This window comes from Acipenser ruthenus, chromosome 1 (genome assembly GCF_902713425.1).
Source record: "Acipenser ruthenus chromosome 1, fAciRut3.2 maternal haplotype, whole genome shotgun sequence".
In the NCBI taxonomy this organism is placed as follows: Eukaryota; Metazoa; Chordata; class Actinopteri; order Acipenseriformes; family Acipenseridae; genus Acipenser; species Acipenser ruthenus.
Genome location: NC_081189.1, coordinates 19,914,847 through 19,935,804, shown reverse-complemented (window position 1 = coordinate 19,935,804; position 20,958 = coordinate 19,914,847). Strand labels below are relative to the sequence as shown.

Here is a 20,958-nt window from a genome sequence, read left to right as displayed (position 1 = left end):
ATTTTATCCACCTTAACAGTTCACACAGATCTATAGCTACGGTCAAACGTTTTGCATTACTTAGGATTTTAGGATTGAGACATAAAAAAAAATAAATTATGTTAACATAATTTAGATCTTTCATTTAACATCATGTAATCCAAGAAACTACAAAATGATATTGCAAAAGTCTACCGGAAGCCATAATAGTAGTACAGTGCTTTATATTAGAATTCAAAATGTAACATTTTTAAATTTGTCAGTTTTTTGTTAAGCATATGGAAAACTACAAAGTGGTATGTAATTCAATATGTTAACGTAACATTATTCACCAGGTGTCATTCGACTTTATGAAGCAAAATTAATTAATTCTATAGGGTGATGCAAAAGTTTTGGCCATAGTTGTAAGTTCATACTATTAAGCGGAATATTAAACTAATGGTGAACACATTTGTCTTTTCTTTTGCATGAAAGAATGAAATACATTCTCTCCATTTGTCAGTACAGCTTTCAAAAGGACAATCAAAGAACAGGAATGTAGTGTCTTACTACAATAATATAGAGCCCAAGTTACTTTGCTCATGTACCACTGGGGTGAAGGCGCTAGAGTCTCTTCACATATTTCATGTAGCCAAAATTTGGCCTGAGGCTTAATTTCATTTTCTGGCCCTGCAGGAGATCCTTAGTTTCACTGGTAGTGTTATTTTGTAATGATGGGTCTGTGGTTCCTACAGTCTGGGAGACTGCCCTCAGTGCTGTGCTATTTGTTCTCTGTTTGCTCGTGGTCAGTTTGTTTAATGTGGAGTGAAATTTCATCTGCACCATCAGTCGCCTTGTCAGACCTCTCCCCCCTGTCCCCTTGTATCACAACCGGGCGGTGTAGACAATTGGAATATATATCACTAAGCAGCCTACTTCTAGTCCATGGTAATTTATCATTCAAGTGTTCTGTGGTCTGAGATGCTGTATGTTTCCTGATGTCTGTGCAAACACAGCATGCCTGACTGCAGCTTCTCGGCTGAGGTATGAATGCCTGCTTGTTTTTTCTGTTTAACACTGTGCATTGGGTGCAAATTAATACAGGGCTAGAACTCTACATGCTGTCAGGTGAGGGCCATTTACGAAATGAAGGTGAAGTACTGTTGTTGTCTGCCGTCACAGTTGAGCACATGTCACTTTTTGCCCTAAATCACACCTGTTTGTTTACGGACCTAAAGCGCGAGACATACGTAGAGGGGGAATGTGTGTGTTGAAGCTGTTTAGTGTAATCGTCACCACACCTTCAAGTTGCACATGTACACAAGAGTTGCAGTTGACATCCTAGTGAGGGCTGAGCAAAAACTCAATACTGTATATAGTTCCACTTTTATCCTTTATTTAATGTTCTGACATTGCTATTTTGTAGTACAGAGGAGAAATAAAACCATTTGGTGGGGTACACTTTCTTTAAGAAGTGTTTATAACATATATTGGAACATAGTTTTTACTTAAATATTGGAATATCTGAGATTATTTGATACTGAGCAAATAGTTTAACTTTACTGTATATTAGATATTGAGTATAAAGTATTATGAAAGTCTAAATCTATTTTTAAATGATAAATATTCATTGTTTTATATATTATATTATAAATGACATTTCCCCATGTTTAAAAATATAAATCAGTAAAAACTGAAAATATAAGATTTTTTAGAACGAGTCCCTTGAGTGTTTTATAGATGACATAAAGGATAGACAAAGCAAGTTAACTCTGCTCCGAGCAACCCCATGATTCTGGGCAGTGCTTTCCTGTTTCATTGTTGGTTTGTCACTGGCATGTGCTGGGGCTGGCTTTGGTGTGAGACATCCTGCCTCTGCTTCTGTTCTGATGGGTTGTGTAAGAATTTTTGGACAGAGTGAGGCCTGGAAACCTTTTGGTAATAAAAAAACAGATGTAACTACACAGAATCACTGAGCAGATGTATTGCATTTATACAACAATTAATACAATTGTTTTGGAATTTTTATTTTAATGATTATAAATTATCATCATGAAAGTGCCTTGTGTTACAATCACTTTGTGGAGTCTAAACTTACAACCCTCCAGACATTCTGTAAAAAGTGGTACATCTCTTACAGTGTTTCCTAATCACTCCATTATAAAGCTAAACCATACAAATAGGGCTTATATGAATCCCTTGTTAAATCACCATCTTTGGTTTAATTATATATAATTATTAATTTAATTATAAACTTAAAATGGTGAGTGCAAGTATGGATTGCTTTCATTTTGTTCATTTTTAAAATGAGTGAGGTTTAATGTCACAAGGTTTATTTTTGATGGTAAAGATATACAGTAATCACAGAACAGAAGCTCACAATAAATGTGTGTTTCATTCCAAAACCAAAAAGATTAAAACACAGTCCTCCAGTTAATCTAATTACAACCCCTGTTTACATCATTAAAAGTAGGGGACCTTGAGCAAACTAACATCTCTGACAGTGTGTTGTGAATCTCTTAAGTTTATTTGAAGAGAACTTACACTTTGAGAACTTTGATTTGTATTTAATATTGAAACAGTGACATCTTTGCTGCTGTTTAGATTGAATAGAACAGATTATTATTCCTCTATAGAATAAAAACAATTGTTACTCGTGCTGGATATAAACCAGCATGCTACTTGTTTTTGGTATCTGTTTATTTTGGCCACTGTGCCGTTTACTTTGTGAGTAGTGTTTTGTTTTGTTTAATTATTTTATTTAATAAAGAAACAAGCGCATTTGCATCTTGCCCTGTAGTACTTGCCTGTGTTGATCCATGTCACAGGACAGTAGTAAATACTATTTAGACTTGTCTTGTTTCCAAGGTAGACTTGGCAAGATATCATTAAGCCTAAACAAAGTGACAAACAGTTTTCTTTTTTTCCTGTTTTGTATTGACTGTCCCTTTAGGAGAATGAGAAACAGACAAGCCATAGCTTGTGTGTTTGTGAACATAATCACAATCCATTAACACAGTGCAATTATCATTCCACACTAATGACCATATTAAAATGATGCTTTATTATACCATCAACGTTTTTCGGAATATTTAATTATTTACTTGTTTGATTTACCTTTAGGTGTGTTTTATGTAAAATGGTTGTGTTTTTTCAGCCATGGGGACTGCATCTGAATTTCTGAAGTGATGTGATTTAGAAATGTCACTTAGGGGGTACAACTGTAATTTCAACCCCTCTAGTGAGCACCAGACATAATGACCGAAGTAATAACAACAGACAATGATGCAGAATACAAGTAATAGTATATTAGATAAGAAAGGAAATGAAATACTGTAATTCCCAGCATACAATCAAATATAGGGACAATTTGTTGTGTGTCATATACCAGGTGCACAGTATACTTGCGTAATAATATTCTATATAATATACCAGGTTGTGCATTATACAAGGAATCATCCATAACTATTAAACACTCAATCGGCTAAAAGAAACTTAATAAATTCAATGACAAACGTTTTGAACATTGAACACATTGAACACATATACTTTTAGTGGAAGCGTTTGTCATTACAAATGGAATGTAAGCTAAGGCTGCTCAGGATGTATGCTGTATTATAAGAAATACTGTTTGAAGAGAAGGTAGATTATATCAATTATAGCTGTCAAATCCTCCTGCTTTTTTGCACTGAATTATTTTTTTATATTGGCTGTGCTGTTTTTGACCCTGCTTGTAATCTTTTACATCTGGCATCACATGGACTCTGTTACCACATGAAAGAACTGAAATAAATCTGATTTGAATTCTAATGACACACCTGCTAACCTCATACACATGCTGTGATTTTGAAGGAAGACTGTTTTTAACTGTAGGTTCTGTAGGTGCAGTAAATTACAAAATCCTCATTCAGATAGACTTATAAACACATAACGTATATGGTATCATTATACACTGAGAACATTGCATTGCTGCTTGGACATCTCAAACAGTATACTGTTTTGATGCAGCAGTATCATTTGCTACACACAACTGTAAGGTCAGGGCTACCTTAAGCATTAAGAATAACTGTCCTTAACAATGAACATGCTTTTTTGTCAAGTATTTATTTCTACAGGCTTACTCTTGCACCATTCTTTGCAGAATAAAGATTTGTTTTGTGTTTCATTACTTTTTTGCAGTAGTGGTACTATGCAAATCTAAAGAATCAAATCAAATGGATAATCATGTTATATTCCATATCAAGGCTGGCATTGTCTTTTCAACTCATTTAAAAAAAAAAAAATTGGCTGCCATAATTTCCAAACATCATAAATAATACATAACAACTTGTTCTGCCGAATGTTGGATATTTTATTAATGAGCCCCTTCAATAGGTCCCTGTGAGCTTCTCTGGAGCTGAATGTTGTATACACAGTGTGGCAGTGTTTGCAGGGGCATCTTTCCACCAGGCCTGTGCATTAGGCTTAGACAGGAAATGCCAGCCCAGAATAAATAAAGAATATAGAGCTTTAACTTTCTAGCAACAGTTGCTAGCTCTTCTCTTTTCAATTATGGTTCCAAATGTGTTTTTTAAATGTTGGGAAATGATCATTAGATCCCTCCAGTGCAAGGTCCAGTCATGAAAATACCCCTGCAGACTTGGATTTACCATAGGTGGTCAATACGTATTCACCTAACTTGCATTGTTACTTAGCTACTCTTAACATCTCTACTTTTGGACACATATGAAACTTATGAGACAGGGGGCCTTCTTCACAAAGATTTAGATCAATACGCACTATATATAGAGTTATTAATGAACTCTGTTTTGATTAAATAAATAAAGTTTGGCTTATTGTAAATATAAATCTATAAAAGTAAAATGTTAAACTTCCAAGTACATCTGGAATACTGGAGTGTAGCCATTACCCTGCACCCCTGCGACATCAATACAGAGGGAATTACTTTAATATTGAAATGAAATGGACTCATATGTATAGAACATTAATTAGGAGGGAAGGTGACTGTAACAGGATGAGGAGACCTGCACATGTATTTATTTATTTATAGAACGGGGTACCCCCTGTGCAATTTATTATTTTGTATTTGTTTTGTGGTATTATTATTATTATTATTATTATTATTGTTATCGTTATTGTTGTTATTTATTTATTTATAAATATGAAAGAGTAGCCTTGTTTTGTTATTGTTTTATAAATGTGACGGTGAAGCCGTATGTTTTGTTTATTTTCATTTAAATGTGTTTTGGCAGAGGCAAGGTCGTCAGCTCTTCCTCTGCCAGTAGTATTTAAAAAAACTTGTGCAGATTGTGGCCAAGGGGTAATGAGATAATTGATAGTTAACCCCTTGGCCATAGTAAATAAAAGCCTGCAGCTCTCTGCACTCAGGGTGGGTGTTCAAGAGGAGAGAACGAGAGTAGAGTCAGCGAGTGGATTAGAAACGAAAGTAAAATAGGAACAGTGACAGCAACTGCCTAGCCTGACCTATTGTTTGTGTTTTGTGTTCCAGATTTGTGTTTTGTTTAAACTTTTATTTTCGCTCTGTGAGCACAGTTTTTGTTTAAATATTTTATTTATTTTTGTTATTTAAAAAATAAACGGCGCACGTCACATCTTTTGCCCTGCAGTTTGTTTTCCTTCCTGCTTCTGGCCTGACGTCACCTCGCCAGCCATTCCTGCCACAGTGACCCTCAGCATTGGTTCTCCAGAGGTTTCCTACTTTATTTGACCTTACTCTTTCTTTGCAAAGTGTCAAGGTTACAGCATCTCATCTGTTGGGGAAGGGTAACAAAGCCAAATATATTTAATTAGTGGCAGTAACATTTCTTGCTCAAGAGCAAAGATATTGGTAGGGAAAAACATACCAGTTGAGTTATGTGCTCATCAAATTCAAGTAGGGTGACACATATCCCCAAGGGCCCAAGCTTAAACCTAGTGGCTACATTCTAGCAATTGTCAATGTTTACTACTCCACCCCACTGTCAGGGTAGCAGTCTCATTATACATCCTGTATTTGAGACACTGTGGACACTGCTGCCTACTCTGCGGAAGAAGGATGCCAACAATGAGTGCCAATGCAAATGACCTTTTGATAGCAGAGCTCCTCAAACATTATTTGGCCAATTCTCAGTTCTCAGGCTCATAGGCTCCCACCAGAAAAGCTATCTGCCAGGAGATAACTTTAATATATCAGTGCCCTCGGGGTTTGGCATAGTGACAGAGCTCTAGTTCAGAAGCTGAAGCAAGGTGTATGCTCCATCTATAAGAAAAAGGCTGTCCTCGGACAGTCTGCCAGCCACCAGGGAAGGTGCTCCCTGCTATTGTCAAGAGAGATGTGAATCACGGGCATGTGTGACACGAGGGCACAATGGGGTTAAGGGGGTGGCAATCATTCTGTCTTGTAGCACAGAGCACACAGATTGCTGCTCCTTGCTGCAGTTGCCATTATTTCCTGGTGTTCAATACCAATGCTGTCTCAAAGGCGGTTTAAGGATATTGGTTTGTATATGAAATTTATAAGTTCTCTTCAAAGCAGTTCTCTACATTAAATATTTACAGCACTGAGCTCATGCACTGATTGCATTTCATCTTCTTCTGCAATTATGGATTAAACTAACTTGATCAGTATGCATCTTCATCAGTACCGGGTATAAAACAAAAACACCATTCAAATTCCATTAGTGTGTATTGTTTATTTATTTGTTTATTTGTTTATTTATTTATTTAGGTTTAAGAGGCAGGATTTTCAAAAACAGTGTTATTGTATCGAACTCATGTTATAGTAACGAGAGCTTTAGTAGCAAGTGATGCTGTGAAATTGAGTCGATGAGGTCATTAATGAACGCATTTCTCATTAAAAGGCTTCATTGTTAGAGGTCACCTTCATCACGTCCTGTCTCAACAATTAGATACGGGGAACTCGTTAATCAAAATGCATGTTAACGAGATCAAGAAAAATGAATGGAAGCATAATTAGCTGTTATGGAAACTACTAGCGTACAGGGAGACGGCTCTCCCACCAGCGAGCAGCAGCCAAATGGAAATAAAAAATAATGGGAATATCTATGTTGTGTATAATTTGTAAACTTCATTTAAAATTGTGCATTTTGTCATGCAGAATGTACATTTATTTAGAACACTTCACATATTAAATGCTGATTTACGATTATCTGGCGTGTGGGTAAAAATCGGACTGCACAGATTAAAAACAAAATAATAATTAAACCCCATTAGTCATTTACCCACATTCGGGGGGATATTTTGCCACAGTTTACTATATACAAATCTCTTAATGTGCATTTTGCAATCTTTTTTTGGTTAAAAAGAAAAAAAAATCAGTAAGCCATCTATGTATATTGGTTGGAATTTATTCATATGAATCTACTTTTGTATGTATTTTAGTGTTTATAATTGTAGACTATAAATACAGAACATTTCACGTGCCGTTGGTGTTTGTAGTTGTTAGTTATTACACATGTATACCATGTATGTAACACTTCATTATATATGTATTAAGCTTTTACAATTACGATAGAACTCCCTACCCAATACACAATTTGTTTATAATTAATTGTTTGGTGAATTCCTCTAATCATGCATTTTCTAGTGTTACTCTTTGCTCGCCTCCGCGATAAATAAACTCAACATGATTAGATAGAAGTAGCCACCGAACACTTGCAGTATTATAAGAACATTTTATATGCATACAAACCTGTGAAGGTGAAAGTGTACACTGTACATAAAGTGCGGGGAGAGTCAGACAACATTACGAATTATGTTTAGGCAAAATCAATGTCAATGATCTCGAGCACATTCCCAGTGCATCGCTGTGTGTCCTTGACGCCTGCTTTTTGTTCTTGTGTGGATAAGACACAGGTATTAAAAGCCAAGGACACATTGCAAATCCGCAATCACCTAAGGAAACTTTGTTGTAATATCTAATATGCCATTTTCTATACCAAAATTTCAGTTGTATAATTCATATAAAATCGACAGTAGATGTCAGCTGTCATATAATGTACGTATGCAGAATTCAAATAGGCTACAGTTGCACTGATAATTTCTTGGTAGTAACATTACACTGGGTGCAAATAACGGTATATCATTTTAGCAATACAACAAACGTTCCGTAAGGTTACACATGGTTAAAAGAAGTGAGTAAATCTCATTCATAACCACAAGTATAGAAAAGGCAAAACAAATTTCATAACTACAAGAATGAACCCCGGTCACAGCTGCGGTCTGTTAAATGTTGTTTCAAGGTGAGTTATATACTCTTTCTTTAATTAAAACCCTCTTTTTCCAAGTGTGAATTAAATCCTGATAAATTATGACAATTAACACTGATTTGCTTTTAAATTCTCACGCAAACAAAATAAATAGTTGCAAGAAGATATCAACATTATTTCTTAAATCAACATAATTTCGGAAATCACATTAGGGCAATTATTTAATAACAAAACAGGCACAACGGCTGCTTGAAATTGCCAAAATCAACGCTACGTACCGATTTCTTGATTAACACTGGAGTTATCATTTATGAACTTTTGAAAATCCTGCCCAAAGTGTCTTGTTTATTGGTTTGTTCCAGCATTTCTCAGAGCAGCCTAATTACAAAATACAAAGGCTTTTGTACATACTGCTAACTTTAGAATGGATTTTCTAATGATGTACTTTATATTCTGGTGCAGGAAAATGCAAGACTTTGAAAGTTAAAGGGTATAATGTGCTAGTTAAATATTTGTCTACCCTGGACTTTTCTTACAGCCTTCATGATCAGAATGAAAAAGACAGAATGGGAGAAACCATTTTCCAACAATAGGCAAGGTTTCTTTTTTCATTCAGGTGGTGGTAAGATCCGTCCAAGTCAGCTTTAATATATAGTAAAACCTTCTCAACTTCAACAGTGACCTGAATTGGTTTTAAAGTAATCATATTCTTGTAAATTTGCCACCAACACCACTTCTTCAACTGCTAACATCACATAAACCATTTGATATGCAGACTACATATTTTCAATGATATGGAAACTTCTCGGGAGGAATGTAGTGGTACCCTTCACTTTAACCTCTGTGACTTGTGACTTCTTGGTTTTCGTTTCTTAAAGACGAAACAATTTGAGTTATTGGCTTCATACTTTGTGCACAATAGTATGCTATGATTTGGACTGGTTCGTTCGAGGGTATCAAAACAAGAAAAATTGACCCTTTTGTAATAGTAATTTTCACAGCTCAAGTTCCCATATCTTTGAGATGATGGCTTCATAAGTGCTAAATGGGTTGGTGACCTTATCCTTGACAGAGCTATATTCTATTATTCTGTAATGTTGTATTACTGCTCAAGTAAAGATGAAACCTTTCACAGCCGCATTGTTTGAACCTGTGGCCGTATTAATGAAACCGGCTAGACTATTTTTCAAATATACATTTTACTTCATGTTTTTTTTCAATTAGAGATGTCACATTGTGCTTTGTTTTTGTTATATTGTCTGCTGATGAAGGGTGAAAAAGACTGGTCTGCAGACTCCCTGCTCTTACTTGTTTGATGATGGTGCACTGTTCTGTCATGATATATGGACTGTTTGTAATACAGAGTGAGAGAAGCTTAAAAAAAGAATGTATGCATAGGCTTCTGCACTGGCATTGTCATCTCAAGTGTTTGTATCTGATAGGACAGTGTAGGATTAAAGATCTCTCTATAATTCACAATAGGAACTAATGCAAAATGGTTCAGCTCCTACTGTTCCAAATTCTTCTTTGTGATGCAGCCCAAGGTACTGAAACTAGTTGCTTTTTTGTTTTTCTGTTTCACAATTTTTCTTCATATAAATGCTTTATTTATATCTGCAATCATCAAATGTGATCAATTCTAAACAGTTTTGTCTTGGCCTTATACCTTTGACTCACATGCTTTGTATATTGTGCTTACACAGCTCCTGGTTCATAATTAACAGTGAAAGTCCTAAGGCTAAGCTATAAAATGTTACAGTCCTGAGCTACTTGTAAAACATAGTATGATACCTGTGACTTCCTCTGTTATTTAAAGCCTTTATATATATGTATATATATATATATATATATATATATATATATATATATATATATATATATATATATATATATATATATATATACTGTATCAAATGTACTTATGTTTATGACTAACTAATGCTTATTACTGCATTATATTTTATATCACAAACTTGTTGTTACTGTGATGCTTAGATTGCTTACAAATGTGAGTATTCATTTGGTATCGCTGCTTGAGCTAATCTGTTTCTGCAGATGTTTCACAGACCTCAATTAGCACTAGTAGAGTAGTGGTTAGGGCTCTGGACAGCAGTGTGGAGTAGTGGTTAGGGCTCTGGACTCTTGACCAGAGGGTCGTGGTTCAGTCCCAGGTGGGGGACACTGCCGCTGTACCCTTGAGCAAGGTACTTTACCTGGATTGCTCCAGTAAAAACCCAACTGTATAAATGGGTAATTGTATGTAAAAAAAAAATAAAATAAAAAATAATGTGATATCTGTATAATGTATAATGTAATATCTTGTAACAATTGTAAGTCGCCCTGGATAAGGGCGTCTGCTAAGAAATAAATAATAATAACCGTGCAGCCTAGAAGATATTCAAATAAAACAGATAAGCCTGTGATAACGTGGCATGACATCCTTGCAAACCAGAGATGTAAATGTCTTTTTTGTTTTGTTTATTTTTGTCTTTTTTTTTTTTTTACACAAACCTATATTTTATAGGTCTTCAGTTACTGTAACTCCTATTTCTTTCAAAGGAGAAAACTAAAAATGTGTTCTCATTTCAAAATAGAAAAATATTTTCACAATGACATAGCAGAAATGACCTTTATAGACTGCTTTACAGTTTTATCAGAAGTTACTGTTACAGTATTATGATTATTTCACTATTTCATTATTTTTCTGTGTGTTTCTGCAACAGTTTAGATTTCTCTGAAGTGGAAATGATTGTCTTGTTAATTACTGTTAATGTGCTCTAAGATTCAAAAAGGTCAAGAGGTGAACTACTGTTTTACCGGCACTGTAATAAGTATTTTTGTATCTGAAATGCTGTATTAACACAAATTACATCATGTGTTTTTGCATTTATTTAGTATATCAAAATACTCTATGTGTTAATAAAGTGTTGCAACCCAATACATTTCCTATAGTTTACATGGTCTGATTCCATCTAGACCATGGGAGGTAGTTTGAACTACAACACATTAAGTGATTACATACCAGAAGCAGCAGCAACCTTTCATCTGTAGTGTTGTCTTTGAAGTATCAGCATATCCAAAAGCATACACATACTTTGTGGGAGCAGCGATGCTAGTGCTATGAAGAGGAAAAAGGATTTTAAAAACTCCTTTAATTCTTTTTTTTGAAATACAAGGCAATGGGAAGGATATGATGTGAGCAGAGGTTACAAGTAACTTGATAGAGTTCAAGTGTTATGCAGTATATGTGGTGCGTGTTTATCTCTATTTTCCTGACTGCTTTCTGCCTGTATTAGCAGTCTCCTTTATTTCATAATCCAAAAATGTCTCAGTAAATGGGGAAAAGCAATAGCAAATTGGGATCAGTTGTAGCTATTAAAAAGTTGCCACAGGGTGCTAGTGGACTGTACTTGAAAAGTCCTTTCGATTGTTTGCACTATATATACAGCAGCTGAAGTTACCTTTATGGAAAAGTAGGTTAGTTCCCTGCTGAGCACCAGTGTAAGAAACTGGGTTAGCTGCTGCAAAAGAAATGAATACATAAAAAAGTAAGGCGCCAGCTGGAGGGACACCTTTGTCAGTCCTATTACTCATCCTCAGCAGTGGCAGGTATTGTAACACTACCTTATTAAGCTAACTGACCTGTTTTTTTTTATCTCCCCCCAACAGAAAAATCTATAAGCCTTATAATGGACGACCACAGTGGCTCCAACAACAGCCCCCAGTCAGGCAGGGCGAGGCAGAATGTCATTAAGTGTGGGTGGCTAAGAAAGCAAGGGGGCTTTGTCAAGACTTGGCACACACGCTGGTTTGTTCTCAAGGGGGACCAGCTTTATTATTACAAAGATGAAGATGAAACTAAAGCACTGGTAAGTAGGCCGTAAAAAAAAAAAAAAAAAAAGCTTGCATACAATGTTGTACAGTGTCATGATCTCAGAGTTCAAAACCGTAGGCATCGCTATAGCAGCAAGAAATGGGGCTGGGGTAAAGGGAAGTACTACTGTATTCACTATGTGTAACACTAAGTTGTGTTTAAAGTTTTGTTTTATACCCTTTGCCCTATATTTCCTCAGTGTGTCTCATGCCCCATCCATAGGAGATTTAACAGAGGCAGAGCTAAATCCCATCCCAGTTTAAACCAGTGGTGCACAGCAAGGTCCACTCTAGCTCATATAGTTGTTACAACCATAGCTTTAATTACTAATTAAACTGCTTACTGTACACCTCTTCTCATGTATTAATGTGTTAAATATTTAACTGATAACCTCTAGCCTTAGTTACTTAATTAAACCACTTACTGTACACCTCTGTTCATGTATTAATTTGTTAATTATTGTATTGATAACCTCTAAATCCTGATGTGGAATGGTCCCCGTGGACCGAGTTGTTCTCCCGTGGTTTAAACTATTAAAAAAAGGCCTTCCCTTGCAACCTTCCTATGTTTTCATACAAAAATAAAGATTCATGAACTGTCAGTTGTATTTTTAGCACACAGGGCCAAATATACAATTTTAAAAAATCTGCAGATCTGCTACTTGTTAAATGATTATGTCTGTAATATAGGCCATAACATTTATTTATATATATATATATATATATATATATATATATATATATATATATATATATATATATAATAGCAAAGCTCCTTGTTCTTAGACACACTTTTATTTATTTTATTGCATAGTTTTTTCATTTAAATAAATGAAAAGAGAGGTCTCCCAGCATACAAATCTTCGCACGATTTTCAGTATGTCAGTGTCCCAACAATTAATTAAATATAACTACCTTGGCTAGTAAACCCATATACTCATATGCTCTGGGGAGTACTTTCTTACTATCAATTAGCACCAGTGCTTGGAATTGATATTATTAATGTTTGAAAAAAAGAAAAAGCATCTGGACTTTACTGTTAACTTGGGTACATAATTCAGTGGTAGAGGTTTATATAATACAGATTTAAGGAATGAAATTCTAGACATATTATACAATATATATAATCGAAAGCTCAGGGCATTAATGCCATATACTTTCCAAAGACATCACTTATATAACATAGAACAAGACTGAAGAAACCAAACACCAATAGCATACTGTACGCTGTGTAATTGGTTTCTTTTTGTTTTTTGACTTTATTTATTTATAATTCACCCCAAAAGGCACTTTATTGCAAGCATTTAAGTCATTTTCAGTAGAAGTCCATTGTCTGAAATGAACAATATGTTGTTTGACGTCCAACTGCTTTGTTAAAATCTTGAGCTGAGTGGGCAGTTTTTGGAAAGAGTGTTTCCGTCCCCAGGTACTGAAAGCTACACATCTGTTTTGATTGTGCTAAGATTAGCCCCATAGAACTGATTGGGAAATGACTTCTTCCATATGTGAAGGGAATATACATTTAACAGGAATTGTACGTATATCAATCTATCCCTTTACCACAAAAGATGTGCCTTTCAAAGAACAGTTGAATTGTTTACACAAACATTTCAAATGGTACTTGTTATTTTTGTATATATTGTAAGATGGAGTGATTTATAATTATGTCTGGAAGCAGGGGTTAAATTGTGCCGATCCGGTACCTTTCTGTCTGACAGGCGAGTATTATACAGTTTACAAATGATGAACCGTAATGCAAAAAAGTACTATATACATAACATGTTGTTCAATGAAAACCTGCTTTCCTGTTTCATGAATTGCATGACAAAAGTGTACTGTAACGATATATTTTAGAATGTGACCTCTAAGGGTAAGGAAACTTCTGTAAATCAAGCTTAGTACATTAGGTCTATAAACAAAAATGCTAACCCTCTTCCTTAATTCTAAGATTTGGTACCTTTTTGTTTACAAATTAACCCCTGGATGGAAGAATAGTTGTTGCTGAACATACAGCAGTATCAAAGATACTAGAGGCAAAGAGCTTGAGACCTGCGGAAATATAAAGACAGCAAATATGATGAAGACTATTCTTTATATAATAAAACATTTTTACCATAAATTGTATGCTTTTAAATAAGTGCTTTTAAATCTCTGTGTAAGCTGTAACTAATGGAGTATTGACAAACAAGATACTAGATACTCTGAGCCGTGGCACAATTGGCACATTCCCTAATCTTCTCATCGTTCACCCGACCTTCCTGTAATGCCTTGGCTTGGCAGCACTTTGATCTGGAGGAGTGTAGCCAGGATACCTCTTGTGGCTGCTGTATCTAACTTTAAGGTATCTGCGATGTTGCTGTTGGATTCCTGTAGCGCTGCATGCTGCGCCAGTTGGTTCACAGAACTTCAAAGCGTACAGTCGTGTAAATGTTGCTTGATTATTTTCCTGCAAATAGACAGTGCGCATGTTAAGTAGAGCAAGCACGCATGAGACTTTTCAGTGATTAAACATTACTTCAGATCCGATGATGTTTCCTGTTGTGCAATGCGGCTTCTCAAGATTTTAAACCCAGTTTGCCTAAACAACACGAGCTTCAGCCTGTCTGGAGTCTTGTTTATGGAAAATAAGACACAGTTAAAAAGTTCTTCCTCAGTATAACATCAGTCAGTGATTTGCATGAATCAGAATACTTATTCACTGTCAGTCATAAATGAGATTGCAGCCAGGAATAAGTGTGGAAGATGCCATTGTAACAAAGCTGGAAGAAAACATTTGTGTTGCAACTAGGTTGGTGTTTACTTTGAGACTAGTTTTACTTTCAAGATGTCATAAACAAGCTTTTAAAAACATTTTCTTACCATTCATTTGCTTTGCAATATTCTCACAACTCCTTAATCTTTAATAAGCTCAGTTTTGCTACCACACTACTGTAAGGTAGACTTAAGTATCCGAGTCCTCTGTATGCTGTATTATCTTGGCTAGCTAAACATTGGATTCAAATATAAGTGGAAGGTTAGATTTGCAATTGTGGTGAATATGTACTCTGTATGTATGAAATGGGCTTGGATAAGGATAGGGAACATTCGCTGTGGTCATGCTCAGCTGGGAACTGCTCCTTAGCCCTCAATCAAGTGACTTCACAGTGTGTTTGACAGGATATCGGTCATTAGGAGAAGGTCGAGTAATGTGCAGGCATGCTGACCCTTCCAAGACTTGCTGGCATAATCACTGATGGTGATATTAAAAAGGCGTCACTCCCTCAAACTTCCTCCTCTTTCCACCTAACACAGCACATTCAACATTCACTGATGCATGCTGTCTGTTTTCATTAGAAGTGCCAGTAGATGGAATTTGCAATGCAACAAATATATATATATGGTGAAAGTGGGGCAGTACTTCTTTATAAACACTTCTGCGGATATATACAGGAGTCACATTACAGGCAACGAGTACCCCTTATTAAAATATCAGAAAGTAAATGTCATACGACTGTATTAACATATACAACTAATGTCCAACACAAAAAATACAATTATCGGATGTCAGTATCCAAAGTTAGAGCAGACACAAATCATTCATGTAGAATTCTTTCCAGATTGTGACGATGAGAGAACACTGTATCTGTATGATTGAGGGAGAATCAAAATGATGAATATACAGTATCTAACTTTCTGCACCTGCAGTGGGAACTCAGGGGGAAAGCCTTATGAGTCGAAAATCTTGTTTAAGCATATCAAATTCATTTAAATGAGAAGAAAAATATTGGTGCATTGAAAGAGTTCCGATCCACTTAACATGACTACATTTTAGCATTCGTGTTATATGCATTTGGTGTTCAAAATAATGGCTGTTATCTTAACATCACCCTTTAAAGAGTCTCGCATGACTCATTGACCTTTACTCATCCTGCACTGGAGGAAGAGCTGCATCACCATGTATAAGGATAAAAAGAATGCGTGAATTGAAACGATATCCAGTGCTATGTTAGTAATTACCATAAAAATCGTTTTATAGGTCGCACTGGCATAAAAGTCGCTCCCCCCTTTTTGAGACTTCACTTTTAGGAAAAAACGTATTTTAAAATACTTTTTTTACAATTCATTTTTTTTCTTACATGCTCAACACCGATAAAGATATACAGGTTTAGTGTTGAAATAACCTTTGTTTGCAACATTTTATTCCATTAATAATTGTACAGTGTTTTTTTTTCATTTTTAGTTAAACTGCTAGAAACTATTCAGTTTTTCAAAATTTCTAAAATTCAAAATAATTAACAGAGCATAAAATCAAGTTATACATCCCACATTACATCTTTATTAACCTACAGGTATTTTATTTTAGCTTATCAAGTACCCAAACAAGTTCAAGAACATATCATCTTTGCTTTACTGAACATTTCTTTCCAAAACCATACTTAGACAATAGTTTCCGCTGCATTGGCTTTTACAAATTAGTTGTATGAATTCAAATTTAAAAGAAAAGTATTAAACAGTGCTGCTTGCATCAATTAAAAAAGCAACAACAACAACAAAAACACAATAAACTAAACAGTGCACCATCTAGTAACCAGTAAACAAAACATTTTAATGTTGTATACGGTGCAGTACAATTGCATTCACTTTCCAGCTGTACAAATAGATTCATTTTGTTTTGTTAATCCGAACCATAACCATACACAATCTTTACAAGTGTACCGCTGCATTGCACTGACATGTAGAACAAGTTACAGTATGTATTAAAGTCATTCAAAGTGCTCCATTCAAACAAAATGTTTTCTACATCAGGCCATAAACACTTTCCTCCTATCAGCTCCTTTTTCTTTCGCCATTTTAAGTTTGTCTTTGTTTCGTCTCCAGTGACGTACTGTTTTTTTTTTTTTTTGGCAAATGGATTTCGGCAAATTCAACAAAGCGCAATTTCAAACCTGTTGAGTAGCATTTTCGTTATTTTTCTGACTGTCCTACATCATCCAGTCTCAGCGTCACCTGCATTATTATAGCATTGCAGTTACAATGAACTCAGCTTTCTAACCAATAGCTGTTTGCTACGGATCCCAGTTTAGTTTGAATGTTGACAAATCAATGGTGGGAATAAGGAAATTCATAGAGACTGACAGCTATTGTGTTAACACTAAGTGAAGCAATGTACAGTAGCTGTGATGTTTTCCACAGGAGTTCAGTCAAGAGTCTGAAAGCTTGCGTTTAACATTCAAAATGACTAAGAGTATTGAGAGTAACAAATTAAAACTTTTAATTAGAACAGTGGTTTTGTGTTTCTACCTAGTAACATGACCTGAATGCCGTAGATCCTGAAGAAATAAATCGGGTTGTTGACAGTTAAGTTTGTGTGAGCCATAACCGCCGCTGTAGTAATCCCATTGTGGCGCTGGTACAGTAGTTTAATATTAAGGGCCCCGCAAAAATGCCTAGAAAATCGACTCATACAATGGTTTTCACGGGATGTCAAAGGAAATAACAGAGGTTTTGCAGATGATTGTAACTTCTACAATAAAAATGTATTTGTATATAGCTCCTTTCTCTCCATGACATCCCAGAGCGCTGTACAAAGTTAAAAACAAAACAAGATAGCTCATATGTATAATACACTTCAGTTCTAACCAATTATATAAAAGCACATTACATTTTTTTTTTCACTTTACGCTTAAAAGAATCCAATGTTTGAACCTGCCTAATGGTACCCGAAATAGAGTTCCACAACCAAGGCGCACAACAGCAAAAAAAATTAAGACGACTTTTTGGACCAACTAAAGGTTCTGCATTTTCTGATCTCAAAGAACGACTAGGAATATACAGAGTTGGTAGTTCTTGGAGAGAGAATGGCCCTAATCCATGAAAGACCTTAGATGTTTAACTTTAAAATTAATTTGGTAGCTCACTGGTAACCAATGTAAGGACCTAAGCCCTGGAGCAGTCTGGCAGCTGCATTGTAGACATGCTGAAGCCTCCAGTTCAAATGGTTCTACTGTAAAATCATGCAAGCTGTGCACATCATTTTAATTTTGTCTGGTCAATCTAAGGTTAAAAAAATATATGAGTAATCCAAGAATATGGATAATAGATTATGGGTGTTTCCTTTTAATAAATCCTTTTGTCAGCTTTATTTTCAGAAAAGCACCGGAAAGTACCTGTGGGTGGCCAGATCCTCAACCGCCCAAGTGGGAAAGCATTAAACTTGTCATCCAGCAGTATGAGGGCAGCAAGTCATAAAGAGATATTTAACAGTGCGGCTGGTTTGCATTGATAGTTAAACAGACTGTTTTGACGAAATATGTAATTCTCTGGAAGTGTTTCTTATGCTTATCTTATGATCTTTAGTATTGTATTGTCTGTGTTAAGGCTTTCTGGATGTCAGCCATTGCTGTTAAAGTATTTGAACACACATCTTTAATAACAGTTGTATATATGTTTTATTAGTTGGGGTTCACTTCCTCCTAACATGGGCACACTCATACCTACTAAAACTTCCAAAATGTTTGTATGAAAACTGAGCATACATTCTTCTCTGTGAAGATCACATATCCCACCAAAGTTACAGAACAATACCATTATTCAGGTAATAAACACTATAACACAAATTGAGGATGTTATCTTGGCACATATAGGTACAAACAGGCTTCAACTAGTGTCAAACAAGGCCTGTATTCTGAAAAAGAGCTATCTAGGTATTACATTCGAGACAGATTTAATAGATTGAATTTCAATGTGTATATTAATGTTTTACTGAAGAATAGTACTGGGTGGGAAGAATGGGAAACTGCAGCTGTTTATTTAATCCAAAGAGCAGACACAGAGCTGGGATTACAGGTAGAACCAGACACACAGAACATGAGAACATGTTGTTAACACACTGCTGCAGATCCCCTTTTCAGATAAACTTAAAAGTAAATTTGCTTTCGAGAGAACCTTAAATGAACCAGGTAAAATCCACAGCTGATTTGATAAGCAGAGGCTACTTTCCATTTGTTTTACATACTCTCTATATGTTCCTCTGAACTTATCTGTACAACTATAGACCTATCTGAACCTAACTGAAAATAACAGTTAGACTGACAAGATGCTGACAAGTCAGTTAAATTCTTAATCTTCTCTCATGCCAGACTTACTATTTTAACATGATGGTGATAGATGTCAACACTGAGGTTATTAAAGGTAGAATTTCAAGTTGAGGCTTTACTTTATAAGTCCCAGCTACTTCTTTAAACCATAATTAGGTCATCATGTGTTGTCATCGAACGCCATCGTCGTACTAAAAGGAGACATTGTAATAAATGAAAACAAATGTTTGCTGAAACAATAATCCAAATCACTTTTTTAATAATACTGTATTGTATACTACATGTTATGTATTTAAATTCAAAGCTATGTATGTCAACTCAAATGGGTATCCAAAATATCGTGGCATATAGGCTACATTAGCATTGCAAGTAAATTGTTCTTGTATCCATGACAGCTTTTATATAACCATGCAGGTTTAATCATTCTGACAGGCAACCTTAGAGAATTGAGCCCTATCCTTACCCCCAAAATAGTTTGTGATGTCTGATTAGCCACAACAATTGTATATTGTTTTTTACACTTACAGTATGTAAGGGTCTGCGTATTTATTTGTGATCTGACCCTGAACCAAAGTGTGAGAGATTCAATAAACTGGATCATCCAGAAGTTAATGAAAATCTCTGATTGGACTTTCTGATACTCCATTATAAAAGTCTATCGGTACCCATGACTCCTGGTTATATTCCAAGTAACACCATTCTGATAACATTTGATTTGTACAGAACGGTATGTCAATGTTCAGTCATTGGCCTTTGAGCTACAGTACAAAGCTTTCAATTGCTGCTATGAACACCTAAAAACGGATTACAATATATATGTTTGCCGACTATATGATTTCCTTGTTATAAAATCTTATATAAGTATGTTTCATTTGGCTCGGTAGGAAGCAACAGCAAGTGTTGGAAACATTGGGTATTAACTGGTTTTGTATTAACTTGGCACAGTTTGCACATTTAGGCAGCCCACTTCAGCACGAGGACCCATTTAACAGCAGCAATGCACTGGCAGCTCTGGAAAGTCTTCAGACCACCTCTGCTTTGGAAGTCAGTTTGCTGCCAAATGTGAAGGTCAAGAATCCCAAACCTGGAAGTGGGCGTCAGGCATGAAGAACAAGTACAGTTAAATAATACAAGTGTTGTTCTGGATTTCACTGGTGAATAAACCCCTTATACGTGTTGATCTGTGGAATATTCCAGCTAACTCAGCAGAATGTGGTGCCCTAAGGGTTGCTGGCTTAGTGAGAATAAATGAAAGGGTGTAGAGCAGATTTTTACCCCCAGTTTCTCGTTGTTTAAATGATTGGCCATAAATGTTTTCTTCTTAAAAAAAAAACTCTCACAGCCTAATGTTTTAGGATATTAACGTAATAGATAATGAAACATTATTTAACTCCAAAGCCAAGTCTGATGTTACACTCGCTCATTTCATTGATGTTGAAGTATCACCAACTTCCCATTTCATTCCAGCTCTCTCAGCTGTTTATGTTGCTCCCATGTCCTCGTACTGAGGCAATATAAAACATAGATATGTTTGCTAGGCCTGTTATAAAGTGCGGCTGAAACCTGATAGTGTAATAAGCTGCTAAAACAAAAAAGACAGAAACTAAATACGGTCTAAAGTTGTATTTTTTTTTAAACATGTAAACCCCCAAACTCTAAAATAGCTCCACCATGTGTTTAATTTATTAAGTTAACAAATGGGTTAATTGACCTTCACTGGAACAAAACACTAATGAAAGGCTGCTATTTAGATCTAAAGCAATTATAGCCTGAGTGAAGTGGGCAGGGAAACCTGTACTATCAAAAGTAGACGTGCCACTCTA

At 35.6% G+C, this 20,958-nt stretch overlaps 1 protein-coding gene across 3 annotated transcripts in view; it reads left to right on the top strand.

Annotated features, from left to right (window-relative positions):
- Nucleotides 1–20,958, top strand: part of LOC117409060 (rho GTPase-activating protein 24) — a 222,074-nt gene that overhangs the window by 84,782 nt on the left and 116,334 nt on the right. For all 3 annotated transcript variants that reach the window (XM_034014613.3, XM_059018928.1, XM_034014611.3), the window contains one exon: nt 11,856–12,055. In XM_034014613.3, coding sequence (XP_033870504.3) covers nt 11,856–12,055 — 200 coding nt within the window. The remainder of the gene's footprint in view (nt 1–11,855; nt 12,056–20,958) is intronic.